The sequence below is a fragment of the Amblyomma mixtum genome, unplaced genomic scaffold, assembly GCF_055824585.1.
Source record: "Amblyomma mixtum isolate Tamu unplaced genomic scaffold, ASM5582458v1 scaffold_43, whole genome shotgun sequence".
NCBI lineage: Eukaryota > Metazoa > Arthropoda > Arachnida > Ixodida > Ixodidae > Amblyomma > Amblyomma mixtum.
Window position 1 is genome coordinate 93,905 of NW_028317740.1, and position 20,314 is coordinate 114,218.

General features: G+C 47.2%; 1 protein-coding gene across 2 annotated transcripts; it reads right to left on the reverse strand.

Moving 5' to 3' along the window:
* Positions 1-3,688: 3,688 nt before the first annotated feature.
* LOC149324392 (uncharacterized) lies at positions 3,689-15,668 on the reverse strand. 2 transcript variants are annotated; one of them, XM_089565559.1, is made up of 3 exons: positions 15,363-15,419; positions 5,812-6,130; positions 3,689-4,861 (listed from the first exon to the last, which is right to left on the reverse strand). In XM_089565559.1, exons 2-3 carry the CDS (start codon positions 6,100-6,102, stop codon positions 3,806-3,808), a joined length of 1,347 nt encoding a protein of 448 aa, XP_089421685.1. In that variant the 5' UTR covers positions 6,103-6,130; positions 15,363-15,419; the 3' UTR covers positions 3,689-3,805. The 2 variants fall into 2 exon arrangements, with proteins under 2 accessions (XP_089421685.1, XP_089421683.1); XM_089565557.1 differs by lacking the exons at positions 3,689-4,861; positions 5,812-6,130 and adding an exon at positions 12,004-13,719 and having other exon boundaries at positions 15,363-15,668.
* Positions 15,669-20,314: the final 4,646 nt, after the last annotated feature.

The following is a 20,314-nucleotide window of genomic DNA, read 5'->3' on the forward strand; positions in this document are numbered from 1 at the left end:
TGGACACTATCATTTCTCGGTTGAAATGGAAAATATGCGTGTGTTACCTCAACTATGTTGTCCTTGTGTGTCTCGTCTGACCATTGCCACTGGGACGCAGCGTTACCATATGTGATCGACGCTTATAACACGGCAAATCATGGGGTCACCGGATATTCTCCCTTCTATTTGCTTTATACCAGAACTCCTCGCGTATTTCGCGATACCATCTTCCCGTTTTCCCCCGACGGCAACGCGTCCGTTGCCCAGATACTCTGCCGTGCCGAAAAAGCCCATCGTATAGCCCGCTTACGTACACTGACCTGTCAACGCCGCTTGAAAGACTACTATGACCTACAACATCGTGCAGTAACTTACTCTCCTGGAGACTTTTTCTGGCTTTGGACGCCAACCCGTAAGATAAGATTGCATCAGAAGTTTTTGTACAAGTACGATGGCCCCTTCGTCGTGCTGAACCGACTGAATGACGTTAATTATGTCTTTGCCAAGGTGCCGACGGATAAACGCCGTTCCCTCAAGACACAAGTCGTTCATGTGGATCGCTTGAAGCGCGGCTATCGTCGATCTGACTAACTTTATCGAGGACGAGAATCGTGTGCCCCCGGGGAAATTGTCACGCCGCGCGTAGCGGCTTACTGAGGACTTGGAGGAAGAAGATTGTGGTGCGCGCAGACTGGTCTGGGCTGTGAGCCTGAGGACATCATCATCATCATCATCGCTATCTGAGCCGTTTGCGGCCAAGTTTGATGTGTCGAGACATCACCTGCATTAAAACCACTTCATCAGCTACGTTATATATGGCAATAAAAACATAAAAAGATATAATCTCTGTTCTCTGAACATTGGCCCAGTGTTGTAGTTGCCAATGTTAACCAGAGTGCAACAAATTTTAATATGCCACGGGAGCAAAGAAAGGGTAAAGAAAACCCAAGTAAACTACGGCGCCCTGCCATGCGCGGAGCAGGCGGACAGCGATATATCCACCAACCTCCCCTAGCGGTCCCGATTTGGGACCAATCCGGAAGTGAAGCAGGTGCCATGTGAACACCCCCCGCGCCTGCGTGTTTCAGTCGTCCGTTAATTGCCATGGAGAATAATACGCCGTAACTGCGCCGCCAACCGTTATGAAAGTACATGAAGGAGGGATTGGGGCTACCGTCTGTTTTCAGTGCCGCTGGGAGGTATACGGAGTTTCACCCCCCTGGAGACACTCTGCAGCGAGAAAGAGTGACAAGCAGATAACGTTTTGCGCTGGCCACGCATTGCCGTGATGTCGTCGAAGTCGATCGCGTTAACTAACGGGCGCTGAGTATTTGTGCCTGCACTGTACCGATTCTACTGTTATTGCCCACCATGCTATTTCACTGCTTTTCACAAATTCTCTAAACTGTCCCAATTCCCATATTTCTGAAATTGGCTAAAATCTGGGTGTTTTCAATCTTTCAAATATATGTGATGGTTTCGTGTATTAATACGCTATTAATACGAGTGCTTCAAAAAAAAAGAAACCCTAAAAAATTGGTCAAAAATAATTTTTTTTTGTTATTGTCCACAAGAAGGGAAAGAAAACATCAAAATTTCCGAACCAAGTTTTCTGCTAACTATTGTTTCACTCTCGCATGGTAGCATTTGGTCTAAATGAACCGTTTGGAAGTTTGCTAAGCATCGAAAGCCTTGCACATGATGGAAAGGTCGTTCCAGAAACAAACTGCCAGTTTTCTTCATTTCCGGCTCTTTATAATGGCTGCCTTTTTTCCAGTTTCGGTTTTGAAACGACGGTTTTTGAGGACTATATTTGGCGCACCGCTTCGAAAACTAGAGCTGTCTTTTCTCCTTAGTACCCTCAGTATAGTAGGCTCGGCGCTGGGGCCCAACTAATTCTGGCTAAATCGCGCCAAAATACATGCGCTTTTGAGAAGCTTGCGCGCAATGCAACCTCTCCAGTGAACGTAACTCTTGTAAATAGCCAACATTCGTCGGGCCGCAACCCCGGCGTAACCAGGTTTCGAAAGCCTAAAAACTGATATGGATATTATTTACGGTGGGCTTCAGGCCTCTTGATAAATAAGGAGCCTAAAGGTAATAGTTAAGAAGTTACCTATTCAATATTAGTTAACCAGAGCGCTAGTTAGCACGTGTTAGTAATATTCTGATGCAGTACAGCGTTGACAGCGCTATGCTAAAAAAGCGCTCTACTAACAGAAAAAGCCTATATTTAAAACTGTGCACTCTTAGGTGAGACATCCTGCATCTAACAATTCCTGTGATGACAACGCCCGATAACAGTTCTGATAAAGGTGTGTGAACGCTTCGAAGCGCACACCAGAGCAGGAGGTAAAGTACTGTAACTACTTTCGATGTTTTGTGTTTAAGAAACTGGAAAACTCGAAGCAGACCTCGATATTAGGGACTGATTTTAACGCATACAGAGCCCATGGTGCAGCGTAGTGTGTACCAAAAAAATTTGGATGTTAAATAAATAACGCCTCTCTGAACAAAACTGTGAAGTGCGCAAAAACGCACGTCGGTGATTTTCTGAGCGACACTTCTCTTTTCATGTTCTGCAGTCGGCGGGATTAGTTTTTTTTATTCAATTTAATGACAAGCACCCAAGGCTGATGCACTTTACCATAAAAAATTGGCGGGGGCTTAGCTTTGGTTAAGCCTGGTAGGTTGCGAAAGCAAAAGCGCAGCGCCTCCAACTGAAGGAACGCAATGCGCCGCGTCTACAGGTCACGCGTGGCTACCGGCCGCCGCTGCACGCCGACTCGACTTGGTAGCCCATCTCTCACCCTGCTATGACGTCAGAGGTCATTCTAAAGGTCAAACCTGGCTACCGGCCGCCGCTACGCGCAAGACCGTTCATGAGCGTAGTATTGCTTTCGCAATAAAAAAAAAAGTTATTGCCTTTTCATTTTCTGCCAACAAAGTGTTAATGTCGGATACCTGGATTCAAAACAGGGAGGAATAACTCGATAATGTCCCTGCTTTTGACTACAAGTGCAAGCGACCATCTCATTAGATAGCATGGTGCACTTTATCTGCAGCGGAGCACAAAAATATGGCAGACTTAAAAAGCAAAAGTATGCACATTTAATTTCGTTATCCCGTTTGGTATGATAGCAGCATTTTCTCTCGTAGTAATACAACTGTCTCCAAGACCGCGGTAGGAATAAGCAGACCGATCTTTTCAGACTGCAGTCCTGTGGCGAACAGAAAATGTGAAGCCATTAACCGGCACAAAGAAAGGAGTACCACAAAGAAATGCGAAAACATTGTTCCTGTGTGTCTTCCTCCTAGACCCCGTTTTTTTGGTGCCTTAATTGTTCATGATCTGCAGCCGACTAGCCCAGATCAATGTTATATAGTTTTGATAATAACCTTTTTAACTAGAACTCCTAGTCGCAAACAGAGGTTTGCAGCCTGTCGTTAGTAATAGCCATATCGCTTCTAGAATTTCGAAAACACCATTACCTTTGGCGCTGTGGCTCGACAAAATTCAGCTTTTTAGACTTATTACATGCGCTGGAGGCGTTGCATTGGCTCCATGCTTTGGAAGCGAATGTATTTTCGCACGACGCTGCCAAATTTTCTCGAGCCACAGCGCCAAGGGTAATAGCGTTTTCGAAACTAAAATTCGCGTTTTGAAAGTGTTCGCTGAAACACCCAGTATCTTAAACATCAATAATCAGATGAATATAAGTTGTCGTGTTGATGTCAATTTAGAGATGACCGCACCAGAAGACCGACAGCAAGCTCAACATTGGTGGTGGCAAGCTACTTCAGGTTAACGCTGTTTGCTCACTCATTTGATGAAAGATAACTGGAAGCGCAGTTCTTTGTTGACGAGGAATCCACTCTCCTTGACCAACCGAATTTCCGTGAAAAAATTGTTGGACCAATGAAAACATTGCGAAGACATTGCAAATGGATATCGTTCCATCGTAAGATTTTTTTGCGGGTCTTCATGCAGCACGCTCACACTAAATATACTTGATGGCAGGGAAGCTGAGGGAAGCAGGCCGAACCATTCCAAACCGACCTCTAACTTGACCGCACCTCTGTAATTGTCAGTGTAGAATTTAACCCTGATATACCTGTCCCTCCGATCCCAGATAATATGCTGTCCCCAATTTTTCCGTTCAAAACTGTGACAACTGCTCAATACCTTGTCAGCGTTGCTGAGCTTAACTACATGACGCGGACTGTAGGTCGGGTCTGCTAGACGTTCAATTTCTTCCAGGGGCTGAATGGTAACCGGTATGCCTATTGTCCCACCTCGCAGCTGCTCCAGAGCATTCAGTGAATGTTTTGTGAACACTTCCAGACGGCGAAGAATGAGCATCTTTTCCGTGCGCCTTGGCATAGACCCCCTGCTTGATTCGGCTTCAGTCATACTGACCCTAACCTCTTCCCCTGAACCTCCCATAGAGCGGTGCTGTTGCGCGGTGCTTGCGATTCGTGTCACCTCCCCCTTTATACAATCTGTTGACTGAGTGAGCAAACGCATGGTCTCCATCAAACTTGTGGCATCCCGCCTGCATTGCTCCATGAGTTGGTTCACTTGACTCTGAAGAGCTGGCAGCTGGTCGTGCTGGGGATCTCTCACGAAAGCCTTCAGTTCTTCTACAGCTGCACTGATGTCATGCATAGTGGGTATGACATTGGGCTCTGTATTGGGTAAAAGAAGGCCGCCGCTGCATCCAGCCACGCAGTGCGCTGTCAGCTCGCTGTGCAGAACTGCTACTCCGCACTGCTGGCACTCGACTGCGTGGAATATACATTCAGCCTCGTAGTGTCTCAAGATGGCTTCCATGGTGCCCACGAACTCGCATCCATGGGGTTGGTTCCAGCAGTGAGCCTTCAAGAAGAAAAAATGGAGATGGGCTCAGTAATGATTGAGTTTAATGTTTGAGGATGAACTGGAGCGAAATCGATCCACTGCAATAATTTCTAACTTGCTGAAAGGACGTCTATGATGCTATACCTTCAACCTTGCGCGAAGCTGAAATTGTTTATGATATTAGATGATGGGCTATGTCGGGTGCACGATCAAGATCTGGTTACCGATCTAATTCACCAAACAGACTAGGCTAATGGCACGTAACATGCACTACAGCTTCGATTCGCAAAGATTAAATCAGGGCATTCACAGTTGGTTCGCCACAGAAGAAATCAATTTCAAATTCTAAGAATTTGAAAATTCAACTCTTCCCCACATCACGCTCCATGCAGAGAACGGGTTCCCTAATGCATATGCCACGCGGACTAGGAAGCCCGCCACACTATGCTCATATGGCGCCGTACATAAGGGCCCGTATGCTATGCCGAAAAAAATCGCTGTTCTAACTCAAAACGCCTATTTTTGAAAATTGTGAAAAATCTTACGTGAAACACCCTGCATATTTACGGCCGCAAGGTAAAGGGATCCGGTAGACTACTGCAACCTTGCAGTGGATGAGCTTAAACGAGCAGAAAATCTATTCACTGACGGCTTTTCCAATGCTTCCCCTCAACAATGCAGCGGCAGCGATAGGGCGAAGGGAACTTCACATGTTACGGATGCATTTGTAAAGAGGGCAAAAGGCCTTTCTAGAACAGCCGAATTGTGTTCAACAGCTCCAAAAGCCGCTGCCGCGAGAAAGGGGAAAAATGACGAAGAAATTTTACGAGTTTAACTGAGCATGCTTACTCCCAGACCATTTTTAACCTAATGTTATCGCTAGATATCGCGTGTTCAGCCCGAAACACGCCAAGAACGTGTTACAGACAAGCGTTTTGCCCTTTGTACAAGATAGAAACATAATTCACCTTCAAATCCCTCGCTTTCCTACTGGTGAACGGGTTCCAGCTGCACTCGTCCTCATCGAAGGCCTCTCCGTCCAGAGGACAAACGCCGCCGCCATCTTGTGCGCTGGCTCTGTGGCAGGTTTCGCAGAGAAAATGCTCGCAGGGAAGAGTTACCGTCTTCTTGGGAATCATGTGGCAAAGGCCACATATACGGATGTTGGGAACGACATCTGCGAACAGCGTCGGTCGCCAGTTGACGCCAGAGACGTGGTCGCGGAGCCGGTACAGCGCCCTGCGGCCAGGATCTGGCATGGCGGTGTTCTCGGCCTCCGCTCCTGCACTGCCGCAGAACAATAGCGGTCGCTTACCGCTGCTCGACCAGGGTAACGGGAAGATATCACGGGACTTCGGACTAAGGCTCTTGCGACCATCTCCCCGCACTCCGTTATCATGGAGAGTTTAAAGATATCATCGTCCTTCTTGTCAACAGCATGAGCTGTGTGCGCTGTCAGTGGTCGCCGCGTTAAGTTGCCAAGCGGACGGTATATTCTTAACAAGAACCTTGTCATTCAACGAAATCCCCTTAGGACAACCCCTCACCCTTCATTCTTCTTTCGCCACTTTGGGTGCAATCGCTGTCCGCATATTATCACCCGGAGTTACCTCTTGATCTGCAACAACTGAAAAAAAAAATGCAACGGCGCCTGCTAAATATAGGAGGCAGCGCCAGTTGGCAAATAATGGCATGCCGCTCCGAGCTGACAGGGCACGGATAATATTCCCCGCTTCAAAATGTGAAAAGTCTGACTCTCTGAGCTACAGTCAGCTGTACGATAGCGGCATATTGCAAAAGCGGAGCCTCCTATTTTTTTTTTAAGTGCTAGCCTCATCGCACACTTTGCAGTTGAGCCCATTACATTCAGTTGGTTGCTGCGCCGCGCCGCTAGCCATGTGAAGCGCGATGTTTGCCCCGATATCTGAGGCTGCTTGCTGCCGCCTGCAGCTGCTTCAGTTCATCCGCGTGTCGTCGTAGGGCGCCACCAACGTAGTTCTCTGCTCTACTCCACAACCGATGCGCAGGCGCGAAGGTTAGCCCACCTCTACGTAGAGGGCAGGAAAGGAGGATAAGAAAGCACCTTCTTCAGTCGGATGATCCTAATCTGGCTGATTTGCAAAAAAAAGAAATAGAATTATAGCTTGAGCGTATCACATGTGCCACGCCATTCCTATCGCATTCGAGTTATTTCTGCTGTCGATTTGCGAAGGCTTCGAGCGATACCCGCCTGATGCAGGATAGCTCGAGTTTAAAGAAACTCTATCTCCCAGAACTCTGGCAATGCCTAAGATGAATAAACGACTGGTATTAAGACATACAATTTATCCATCGGCACGAGTGCGTTTTAACTGAGTTATCTGAGTAACTCTGGCTTTATCCTCTCTCCACCTTTTGCTCAATAAAATTCCTCTCTGGCTTTATCCTCACTTAGGCGTCACCTAATGGAGAGAGACCGCAGTTTAATGGGCGACTTCGTTTTAGTCGCTAAGGTAAGACCGGGTTTGTTCCACCAGGACGAGTTGATCATAAAACTGGTCCAAAGCTAACCAAACTCTTCAAAATAGTTGGGGTGGGTAAGGAAAGTGAGGGGACTGCATGTCGACTGGGCATGTTTAAAGATAATTCTCTAGGTTTGCGTAAGGTCCAGGGAAGTTAAGACTGGGGTAGCTCGGAGGCGATTCAGGTAGGACCCGGCAGGGGTGTGTAATATGTTCAGCTGTATTTGGCGGAGTTTGTGGAATGATGGTGCTGGTAGCACTGGGTGGGGGAAAGACCATGTCTGGAGGGTGTCCCTCACGTTGTCATAAGGTGTATATGTTGCGTTTGCACGCAATATTATCTTCTCTTGCCGGCGGTAAAAGCCACGAGATTGAAGGTGCCCGGTGCGTGATGCCGCGGACGAGTCGATGGACCAGCTCGTTTCCTGCAAATCCAGTGTAGCCAGAGTCCCATCGGAGTATGACACCGCGAGGTCGTATTATAGCGCGGTGTGCAGGTCGCCTTTAAGGGTGACGGTATGTTTCCTATCTGGAGCGCCTTTATGGCCGCCATTGAGTCTGTGTACGGTGTATAACCATGAGGGTTTAGCGCGATGGATGCGAGGCCTTATATGTTTAGAATCGTAGGCTGTAGACTAAACACGACTCTGGTGATAACAATACCAATTCCTCCTTTCCTTCGTTTATTGTTCCTCCGAGTGCATTACCTATGCTTTTGAGTTATGGAAACAATGTTTAGGGCGCATTTTTATTAGCAACTGCATGGTACTTCATAAGTATTTTATACTGCGCACGATGTGCACTGAATGCGGTTTAGAATATAGTTCGTAAATCATTGCATTTTCCTTCGTACCACAAGGGAAAGCTACAGTTGCGTCATGAGCTGGGGAGTATGCGGTGGCTTCAAGGAAAAATTCCACGAGGGGCAAGGAGGTTCTTCTTTCCGTGTGACCTGCTAGACATCGCGCGTGATCTGATTGGAGCGGTGGTCCTGCAGGTTAGCGTATTATAGAACGGAAGGATCCCGGTCGCGGCGGCCGAACTTCGATGGAGGCGAAATTCTAGATTCCCTTTTACTGTGCGATGTCAGTGCACGTGAAAGAACCCCAGGTGGTCGAAATTTCCGGAGCCCTCCACTACGGCGTCCCTCATAGCCTGAGTCGCTTTGGGACGTTAAACCGCAATGAAAGAAAGAAAAAGAAAGGTAGAATGGGAGGGCGTAGGCACGGTATCCGCTTACATTGGCACCAACACAGGAATTTCATCCGCTGAACCAACTTAAGCATCTGGCTGTGCTGGGCGCCATTCTGGGGCAGTAAACTCTAAACCATACAGAGCAAAAGGGGCAATAGCAGCACTTATTCGGCTAGTCAATCCTCGACTGGCGCCCCTGTCCCGGTCCTGGGAAGAGCAGCACGTAGCACTTCGCAACTACAGGCCACGCAACCACTGTTGTCCAGGATCAAGCAACCCCAGCCACTCCAGCAGCTAAGCGAGCTAAACAAACTAGGTTCGCCTTTCATCCACGATCCCTCCTTCCTGTCGCTATCTATCAGCTCGCCGGGTATACGCTATCTGCGTACACGGCCGTCCGCTTCCATATCGAACGCGGCTCCGTGCCGCCGGAGTAGCGAACGTGGGTGCCTCGACGACACCTGGGAGCCCGCCTGCGGCTTTCACCACGCCTGAGCAATAGTTCCCCAGATGCCCTTCAGAGCCGCTCCACGGTGCGCCAGCGGAACGGAGCCGCGTGTAATCCGGAATTTGACGACCACGTGACATCCGCTTATGCCGGCGCGACGCACTGCGCCTGCCGTCCGGAAGAACTGCGAGCTAGACTTCGTAACGAAAAAAAAAAGACCGCGGCGTGGGTGACGTATTCTTTGGTTTCGCGCTGGTTCCTCGCAATGCATATAGTCCAGAGTTTGACGGAATATCGTCTGGCGAGGAGAGAGCATAGTGGATATCACGAACATACACTCGCCAACAAATTCTTCAAAAGAAAACAAGACATTTTGGAGCCCGTACGGGTCCCTTGATCGCATTTGTTGGCGAGTGTATGTTTGTTATTTCCACTATTCTCGCAATGCAAATCAGTTCTGCCAACGGGGGCGTCAAGTCACGGACATGAGGTTAGTGGCGCTACGAAACTTGACGAGGCGTAGCTACAACCGTCACGGGCAGCGCCGTCAAAGAGCCAGATGCACAACAAATAGCTGTTGAAAACAGCTGAAGTCAAACCCGACGTAGTGGCTCAGTGGTCTTCACGTTCGGTCCGGCCAAAGTGGCGCGATCGAATGCAACCTCTGACGGCCGCATTTTAATTGAGGCGGATAACGAAACAGGCCCGTTAAGCCAATTGCCTTTGATATTTATGTCCACGGTAAAAAAAAAAAACCTAGTCGAAATTAGTCCGGAACCCTCCCCCACGCTTTATATTAAACCCCATGCCCAGCTTTACGACGTTACAGGCCATATGCAACTAGAGACGAAAAATATCAAAATGTTTATACCGGGCGTAGCATTCACAGCCTACATTTTACTGCACGCGCTGCCGTAAAATCTCCCTACTTGGCAGTAGGTAATTTTTTAAAAAAATGTCGCCAAAAATGTCGCGACAGGTGCCTTATTCTTATCATTATTGGGAAAAAGTTGGGCAGATGTTACGCCTACCAATAACGTTCGCTACGAACCTATCTCAATGGTGGTGGTTCCCCAGTCCTGATATCATCTCGGCGTTCAATGCGTTACCTAGATTGAGAGTCCCTCAGTATAATACGAATTCGTCTCAAACCGCGGGCCACGGCACGGACGTGGTACGCGTAACAGTAGAAAAATACAGCGTTATTTTAAGGGCCGCACCTCGTCAAAATCTGAACCAGTGCGCAAAGTTAAAAATTAAATACAAACGATTGTCACCCGGTAGTTTCGATCTCGGTCAGTGCGAGCGGTGATTTTCACTTTGACGTCACGGTCGACCTGTTCAGCCTGGACTGTCGCAATACTGATGACGTTGACATCACCGGAAAGCACTGGTAGTTCTTTTGAACAACCACTGGGTATTATGACGTCATAAAACTTGAGGCAAGCGCATGTTGACGTCATTCGACCTGGGTGGAATTGCTGAGCGGCTAAGTGTACAAAATTCAGAATCATATTAAATTATGTTCTATTTAACGCCTGCGACTGAAACTTCCGAGGAATCTGTTTATTCCCGTAAAACAACTCATATAGTTTGTGCATGTTCAAAATTTCGTCTCTCTACACCTTTAATCGCAAGAACATTTCTGGCTTTTACGTATGCTTATGTCTATAATTTATGCTCTGTGGTTTGCAGCAGCTGCAAATATGGTCCATGGTGGAAGAATTTTTGTCGGTGACATTTCGTCATCAAGCTCCGAAGCAAAGACTCGAAATTTATGGCGCTTTCCAACTTTTTGCAATTATTGTTCTCAGCGAAAAATAACTTCTTTCGCACTTTCTGTGTGTGCCGGCGGTTTTTCATAAGCAAAAGACGCGTTTATCCGGAGGGAAATTGGATTTAAATTTTGAGGCGAAAGCTTCACTAGGCTCGTCAACACCGCGCTTCGCGTGAGCCGGTGGCCAGAGTTGCAACTTCTGCGCATGCGCAAAAGCGAGCGACGTCACGCGCAGCGCAGGTGGCCGCCGACTACGTAATAAAAAAAAAGAATAAAAATAAGCACAGAAACTAGAATAAAAAGAAATGAAAGAAATAAAATATCATAAATAAAAAAATAATTAGAAGACAAACAGTGCGCCAGGAAGCACACATCTCTCGGTGGATACCCGAACCGCGCCGTAAGGAACTTAAGGAAAATGAAATGAAATGAAAATTCGTTTTAAGGAAAGCAAATGCCTGTCTCTGATATCTTGGGGTACACCTGAAAAGAATGGACATCACAGTACCTGTCTCTAAAGCAACCATCAAAGACAGCACGCGTCTCCTCCTCGGCCTCCGTACAGGCAGTGTGTAGACGGCCAACGCCTCCACCGTTATCGTGGTGTTCCCAGTGCATTGTGCGCGAACTGCGACAGCCATGACGTCAAACCAAGGGTAACTGAACCTTTCCGCTTGTATATACAGGCTTAACCACAGCTAAGCTACTGCCAGTTTTCTTCCGCCAGTCTATTGAAACTCGTGACGCCTTTACAGAAAAGGACGGATTGCCACTGATTTGTAGTGAATGACAGTAAGTGTAGCCTCTCGGATCTTCGTTCAGAAATCTTTGGTGATGCCTGTATTTTACTTGCAACATCGGTCTGTGATGATGACAGGTGTACTTAGTTTACCAGTATTTTCTAACTTGCAAGAGCTCCTTTTACGTGGAGAGCGGTCTGATGAGACTACAACACCGCACCCTATATATATATTTTCGGCAGAGCAGGAAACCAGAGATGTACAAGTTCAAAATTTATTTTAGGCACTGTATAAAGCGAAGTGGCCTATCCCGGCTCATGAAAAGCATGCGGCTTCAGGCGGGTCCAAATGAGCTTCGCGACTCTCTGACATCTGCCTTTCCCATTTCTGCCGCTAAAGACAGCTTCCCTTATGTTCTAAAAGAGAGGCATACTCAGGCAGCTGTTGCCAGTTTGTGCCATCCTGCGGAGAAATCGAACAATCATGCGTGTTGCGAGAAATTAAAAAAAAATTACTCCCCCCCCCCCCCCACCTCTTTTTATGTTGTGGCTCTTCATTTAAAAGATTTTTTTAATGACTGTGCATATGCCTGTCTGTCCACGACTGGTATATAGGGTTATGCAGTTTACTTTTCAGGTTCACTTCAATAAGTATGAAGGTTGTGGAGGGTACAAGCAGTCTCATTTTTTCAGGCTGCTGTTTCCTGAAAGGAAACAAAATGTGCAGCACCTAGGCGGAGTTAAATCTGATGGTGGAACGTAAAGCCAGCCTGTATAGGAAAACACCATGTGAACAAACCTCAAACTCAATCTTGGGGCCGTCGCGGTGGCTCAGCGGTTGTGGCGCTCGGCTGCCGACCCGAAAGACGAAGATTGGACCCGGCCGCGGCGGTCAAATTTCGATGGAGGCGAACTTCTAGAGGCCCGTGTACTGTGCGATGTCAGTGCACGTTAAAGAACCCCAGGTGGTCGAAATTTCCGGAGCCCTTCACTACGGTGTCCCTCATAACCTGAGTCGTTTTGGGACCTTAAATTCTCATAAAACCAAACCAAAAAGCAATCTTGCTGACGAATAGGTACCCAACGTTCCGACGCTTCAGTTCACTGTTCACTCATGGACAATAAAAAGCGCAACTGCCCATCTTGGAGGAATCCTCCGTCCTTGATAGGCTGAAGTTCCGTCCAGAAATCGAAGCGGCAATAAAGTGGGTCCGGAGCAAGTGTAAGAGGGAATACCTTCATCTCATGTCTCTTCACATAGTCTTTATGCAGCACTGTCACACTGCGTGGACCATTTGGCAAACGAGTAGATGAGAGGAGACAGAAGCACTCCGAACACAAGTACAACCTGATGTCATTGTTGTACTTTTCGGTGGCGAAGGTCACCTTGAAATACCTGTCCCTCCCATCCCATAAAATCATCTGTGCTCTTTTCTTCCACCCATTTTCATTCACACACCTCAATAACTCGTTGGCGTTGCATAGCTTCAATGAATAACATAGGCTAGATAGCGAGTCTGAAGACAGCTTTTCAGCGTCGCTCAGCTGCTCAACCGTGGTAAGCGGGCAGGCTCTGGTCTCACTGATGAGTGTCGAACGCGTGCCTGGTTGAACGCTTTTTCTTAGCTGCTCCAGAGCATTTAGTGAATGTTTTGCGAACGTTTCCAGGCGGCGAAAAATCAGCATCTTCTCTGTGCGCCATGGTATGGATGCTCCGTTGGAACCGGCTCCAGAAATATCACCTCCGGCTTCATCTGCTGGACCTCCTCGACGATGGCGCTCTTCCGCAGGTGTAAAAGACAAAGTGCTTGCGATACGTGCCACCTCCATCTTTATATTCTCTGTTGAGTTAGTAAGCAAACGCATGGTTTCCATCAAACGTGTGGCGTCCTGCCTACAGTGCTCCATGACTTGGTTCACTTGAGTCGGAAGGGTTGACAGCTGGTCGTGGTGCGGATCTCTCACGTAAGCCTTCAGTTCTTCCACAGCTGCTCTGATATCGCCCATAGTGACTGAGACATCGTGGTCTTTAGAGGGCAAGTGAGTGCCTCCTTTGCACCCCGTCACGTAGTGCTTCGCCAGCTCATGGTGCAGAACTGCTACTCCGCACTGCTGGCACTCGACTGTGTGGAATGTACATTCAGCCTCGTAGTGCTGCAAGATGGCGTCCATGGTGCCCATGAATTCACAGCCATTGGGTTGGTTCCAGCAATGAGCCTTCAAAAAAAAAAGAAAGAGATGCACTCAGTGGTAATTGATGCGAAGCGAAGTCGAGCCAAGAAATTGTATGAAAGGACGTTTGTCACATTCGGACTAGAGCGCTGAGTGGAGTTGACAAGATTTATATGACGTGATTATCTATGCCGGGGGCAAAAGGAGAAATTAGTTTCAGGTTCATGTCGCTTTCAAGATTTATCTGCTGTCGGGTAACTCAAATCAAAATCAAATCCGTTTATTTTCCCATCTCACAGTACAGATGGAGGCGTTGTAGAAAAAAAAACATCCCAGGGGCAGCTTGATGAGTCGACAAGTCTAAAGTTCAGCAGCGAGGCAGTACGAAAGATAGTACAGTTTTAAATCAAAGAAAGATACACCAAAGAATATAGAAATAATACAAGAAAAAGCAATATGGTTGGTTGGTTGGTTTATGGGGTTTAACGTCCCAAAGCGACTAAGGCTATGAGAGACGCCGTAGTGGAGGGCTCCGGAAATTTCGACCACCTGGGGTTCTTTAACGTGCACTGACATCAAAAAAAAGCAATATGTATACAAGTAAACTTAAGCTATGTTAAATGCATACCTAGTGAATAGTTCCCGTCGCAAACATGCAAACAAATCGAAATTGGTGGCATGGTACATGTTAAGAAGAGACAAAAGCGTGTAGTGAATGCATTCTCTCCCACGATTCAGATGAGGTGTCGGCACAATCCATTCCTCTCCATGTCTTGCTGGATAGCTTAACGCATTTTTCTTTAATTAGGTTAATTGCCTGAGGTTAGTCAGATTGTTCTTGATTTCTGATTTAAAGATGACGCCATGGCGATATTTATAAAGATTACGGACTTTTATCACTGTCGACCGACTAAACGAGGCTGCGCTGGGATGTACCTACGAAGAGTTATATGCATGTCGGAGATATCTTTTTTTGGAATAAATAAATGCGTTCAAGGTTTGTGAATGTAGTAGCACACCGTACTAACTGCCAAAAATTTATATGGGAGCTGAACAGCGAGTTGCAACCTAGACACTTAGTTTGTGTAGGAAGGATATTTTTTAAACGCGCTATTGCTCCAGTGATTTTTAGGTAACTCTATTTTAGGTAACACTGTTAGGCAACTCTATTTAGGTTATCGCTGTACTGAGAGCCAATCAGGACGTTTACAATGTCCACAGGACAGCTAAAACCGATTTGAGCTGTAAAAGAGCGATAAAGCAGCACGCACTAAATTCATGCATTTGGTGAACATCTTTTTTGAAAACGGGCCCATTTCCTATACATCGCACGCACAGCTGGGCTCGTATCGTGTCGCTACGCGTCAAAGACCTTTCGGGCTCGTTTCAGTTCCATAGATAAAGTCATTCTGCAACACTTGAGAATTGTTTGGTCCTCAGAAGGAAAACTGGTACACGATTACGATATTCGGCAATGCGAGGTTCGAGCGCAGCTCTTCATATGGTGTGTTAAGCTGCGAGTCACACACCGGGAACCTCCCTTGGCGCCACCTTGCGGGTGACGTTTCACTTTGCTACTCGGGATGGAGGTTACGCCGACGCAGAAATCCGGAACAGCCGAAGCGGCAGCGCGAAGAAGCGTTTAATTGTTACAACAGTATTTTAAACACGAAGAAACCAGCACTCACCTTCAATGCTTCTGCTTTCCTGGAGGGATACGGATTCCAAATACACTCGTCCGCGGCGAAGGCTTCCCTGTCCAGGGGACAAACACCGCCGCCATCTTCGGAGCTGGCGTCTAAACAGGATTCGCAGAGAGAGTGCGAGCAGGGAAGGAGCACCGTTCTCTTAGGAATCATGTGGCAGAGTCCACAGACGCGAGTAACGTGGATGACTTCGGCGAACTGCGTAGGGCGCCAATTAACGCCGGCGACGTGGTCGCGCAAACGGTACAGCATTCTTGTTCTCGGATCCGGCATGGCGACCTTCTCGGCCTCCGCTACTGCACTGAGAAGAAATGATAACAGTCATTTTATCACGGGATCGAAAGTGTCGCCTTTAGAGGCCGCCACTTCGCCGTCGGTTACTACAGCAACGTCCAAGATACCGCGCTATTGTGTCCCAGCGTTCTAACGACCTCTCCACCGTCCCGCTTATCGCGCTCGTTTCAACGATTATTGTCTTTCTTCCTATCAACCTCAGTACCTTTGAGCGCTATAGGTGTTGAAGAGGCGTTCGTTTATTTAACGACAAGGCTTTGTCACTCCAGTATAGCTTTAATGCGTATGCACTTCTGAACATGGTCAAACACAAACAAGAAGCATGTGGTTTGCATGACCTTGAGGCTGACCTTGGCCAAGTTTCAATACTAAAATAGATATTGCTATGACTGGGTTTCGAACCCCCAGCGGCGCGAACAGATAAGTGTTGCTGGCTGCTGCACGAGAGCGCTTATGCCATCGCCGTAGACAATGTCGCCTCCTGCTAAACTGCAAAACAGCCTCGCGATGCCCATTGCATGTCGACGTCTCCATCATCTTCCATCTGTGGGCGAAAGCTTTCGCACGTCAACCTCAGTTTCGTTAAAACCCTACAACTTTTTCAAGCCAACCACTCGTATCCATCTTCCTTCCATTTCTTCCATGGTTGTTGTTGCATTTGCCTTACTGTTATCAGCAGGGATCCCTCTCCCTGCATAAACTGAAAAGTAGTGTTCCAAAGCCTAGGAAGTAGAAAGGCGAGGCAGTTGAAAGACATTTACCATAGAGCTCCTTGCTGACAGTGCCGTGAGGCTCTTACTCTCGGTAAAATATCAAAGCTTGCCTACGAATTCAAGATGAGGCCGGCCATTCAGTAAGAGTAACTCGTTTGACCATATCACCCGTGGCACGTGGCCCTTATCGCAGCCCTCATATCTACTTTCTTTTTACTAAGGCTTTTGGAAGCGCATCAGCGTGAATGTATTCAAACGACAAAGCGGAACAAGGGAAAACGCATAATATCGCAGTGGTGACCTTATGGTTTGAGAATGCGCATCGTACGCGGGAGATAAAGGGTTCAATTTCCACTGCTGCCGGGTACCCACCGGTGATAAAACGGGAACAAGCTTGCCTCTGCCTGCTTCTCGGCTTCTTTAGTGTGAAATGCTTGAGAAATGGGTCTTTGACCACATTTTTAGCAGACGAAAACAACCTGTGCCTTGGTGCTCTTTGGCCAGAGACCCCTTTGCACCATAAAAATTCGTCACCATAAGAAGACGCGTTCACCTCCAAATTACGCGTCATTTAAGGCACTACGAAGGGTCCCTGAAACTGCCTACAGCCAGGGTAAGGAAGCCAAATGCATGATTGATATTCAATTACCCATCATCCTCCCGAAAGAAGTTTCGACCTAGTAACCTGCTTGAGCTTTTCGTGCACGTACTTCATCTCACTAAAATCTTACCTTCCTTTTACCATGGCTTTCCGCCCTTATAGAAATGGTCTATAGAGAGTCTATAGACTCCTTATAGAATCTACTGCCTTCGTGTAGATATTATTTTTGTCTATTCATAGTCTATAGACTGCCTATAAACAAAAGTCTACTAAAAGCGTATGGCCATAAATCTATAGATTGTCTGTAGACTGCCTACAACATTTGTATTGCCTATAGATTGTTCTGTAGGATTTGTTCATACAGAGTCTATAGACATAATAAAAGCTTATGGACAGTCTATGCACTGCGTAAAACATTTTTGTAAGGGCGGAGATCGTGGTATCCCAATGGCTTGCGCTCGTCAGAGGTCTGCGGGAAAATAACGCAGTAGCCCACGAATTAACTGCTCCTCAGCCTTGACGTGCAATCGCCAAGACTCTCAAAATGCCCTTGTTATGGCTTAAACTTTAGGTAGTTGGTAACACAACTGCATGCGTATTTGATGTAGAGTTACAATGGACTACAAACCAATGTGAACAGTCGGGTGTGCTCCTTTTGTCTTGTCTCTGACCAGCGTAACTGTAGCGATAATAAATACGAAAGAAATAAAACCCCAGACGACAGCAGGCATCCTTTAAGCGCCAAAGATGTGCGATTCAAGCTTCACATTCAGTGACATGAGAAATATTTCGTTAAAGTTACTATTCAACAATTAATGGTAGTCTTATGCATTCACTTTAGGAGGCCGCATTTTGTAAGGTGCCGAACTAATATGAGTAGGTGTTGGTCGCAAAAAGAATTTATCAGCCATTAAATAATTAGAGAGGTGATTGGGGTAGAGCCCTTTTTCCCTTACAATACTTGGTGCATTCTCAAGCAACGCCGCCCGCGTCCGTTGAACCAAGGCCTTTTGGGCCTTGAGGTCTAAACAGCCGAGCAGGGTCGCCTCCCAGTACTCTCTGGTGGGTTTGGGGGAGATGGGTTTGATTCGCACGTCCAAACTATGTGGAAGGTTTCAGCCACCTCCCCAAAGAACTGACACGCGCCATCAAAGGATGTGTTGAAATGGCTTCGCACCGCCGGACAAAGTACAGTGTTGGTGAGAATTCTGACGAGGAGGCGCTCTTCTTCTCTTGCTCATAAGTGTCCCGATTCCTCGCAACACTGAATGCTTGCGAGAACGTTCATCCAATGTTTACCGTGCAGCTGTTATCAAAAGCGAATTCTCATTAGTCCTAACGTCTTTTAAGCCCCTGCTTAAACCTTCTTGGAATCCCATATATTCTATCGAATCACACACAAACACACCAAATGCACATTTGTGTCACATCACATGTGTGTGATGTGACAGTTTGAAACTATAAAAGGAGCGTCGTTTTTTCACATAAAGTTAGTCGCGAGTCTGCGCTTGTTGTGTTATCTTCTTGTCCATGTCTTTTCGTGCGCAGTACCCCCCTTGTATTTACTATGATTGACCGACTAGCCCAACAACGTACGCTCTTACACTAAATGCACTACCGCCGACGTACTCTTAAAGGTATTCACTTGTGACGCACATATCAAATACCGCATTGTCGTGTTCAATGGCATTAATATGCGCTCAAAGTATTAATTACGTTTATGTGGATGCCATTTTTTCCGAGGGAACCAAGAGCGTGTGTCCGACGCAAATTTAAGGTGCGTGGAGCTTTGACGTAATGATCTCCATACTGCCACGGGTCGAGAGACCACGCACGTTTTAGGTGCTATCCACAGCCTCCGTTTTCAAACTACACGCTGCTTCATGCTGTTATGTCTGTGCTTCCAGTGTTAAAACTCAAAGGTGCACTAATAAATTATTCTGAGATCGCCTTTTTACTGCGGGAACTCGATCTACACGCTCGGAGCAATTCTTAGAAACTTCGAATTATTGTCCCTTGCTGCCAATTTTTATAATAAATCGGGTCGAACGTCCCGACTCCAGCCATTTTTTTTTTTCAACTGACCTCCGAGAGTAGGAGCACTCAGCCAACGCTAGGAGTGCCTTTCAGCCAATCGCGTGGCGTGTTGCCACGCTGCCATCGGCGGATTGATACGCAATGACCTGCGAAAGCAAAGAGTCCACGCGTATTTTTATTTCCTTGGGCCTAGTTTGCGGTTATGTTGTCTACTAAAAATATTTAGTCACAACCCCCCCCCCCCCCCTCCCCAAGAGAAAAAAGTAACAGCGAAAGCGAAGCCGCCACGTGACTGGGTAAAGGCACTCCGCGCGTTGGTTGACTTCGCCTGCTCTCGGAGGCCAGCTAAAAATAAAGAAGAGGGTGCCAGGACGTTTAACTGAATTTAATAGGAAGATCAGCCAGAGGAAAATAATTCGAAGTTTCCAAGAATGCTCGGAGCGTGTAGGTAGAGTTCCCGCTGTATAAAGACGAGCTCAGAATCCTCTTTAGGGCACCTTTAGGGAACAACTGCAGGTAGTATCTAAGAATGTAAAGGCACGGATACATGTGTTTTTTCTCATGATTGTGTTGACCCTACCATCGAGTGACAAGGAATCATCGCTCATCGTTTAGCGACTGCAAACCACTCATTCCTCAGGCCGGATAGGCGCGCAGAATGAACAGACTCACACATAAGCGCTCAGACTAATTCCTCTAAACATTTGACCAACTCAGACAAATCGGTGTCGTTTCGTTCATCTGGACTGAGGCCCTTGCCATGGCGCAAATAGCCGATTGAGCATCGCCACGTTGGCACTGCGAGTTGATCGCCAAAAAGAATAGCCTTCTCAGTGCAAATCTGGTGAACACAATTTTCTGTGTCGTAGTAAAGCGATCATTGCCAGATGATTTCTGAACCTCTCACTGTCATTATCTTTGCGATGTGGAGAACACATGGTTCCTTCTTAAAGCGGGACCTGTTTCGGGAACTTCAGACCAGCGATCGAATCTAGGTCTGTTAGGGTGAGGGCGGAAGCAGGTAGATGAGAGATCTGCTACGGTATACTATGCGGGATTCAATGCCCTCAACGGCCCAAAGCAGCACTTGGGCCACGAGAGAAGCGGTAGTGGAGAAGTCCCGATTAATTTAGACCACCTGGCGTTCTTGAAGTGAGCTGACATCGCACAGCAAACGGGCGCCTTTCGCACATCGCCTACATCTAAATTCGGCCGCTACGCCTGGGATTCAATCTCCACTTCATGGGCTCAACAGCAGAGCGCCATAACCACAGCGCCGCCACAGACGC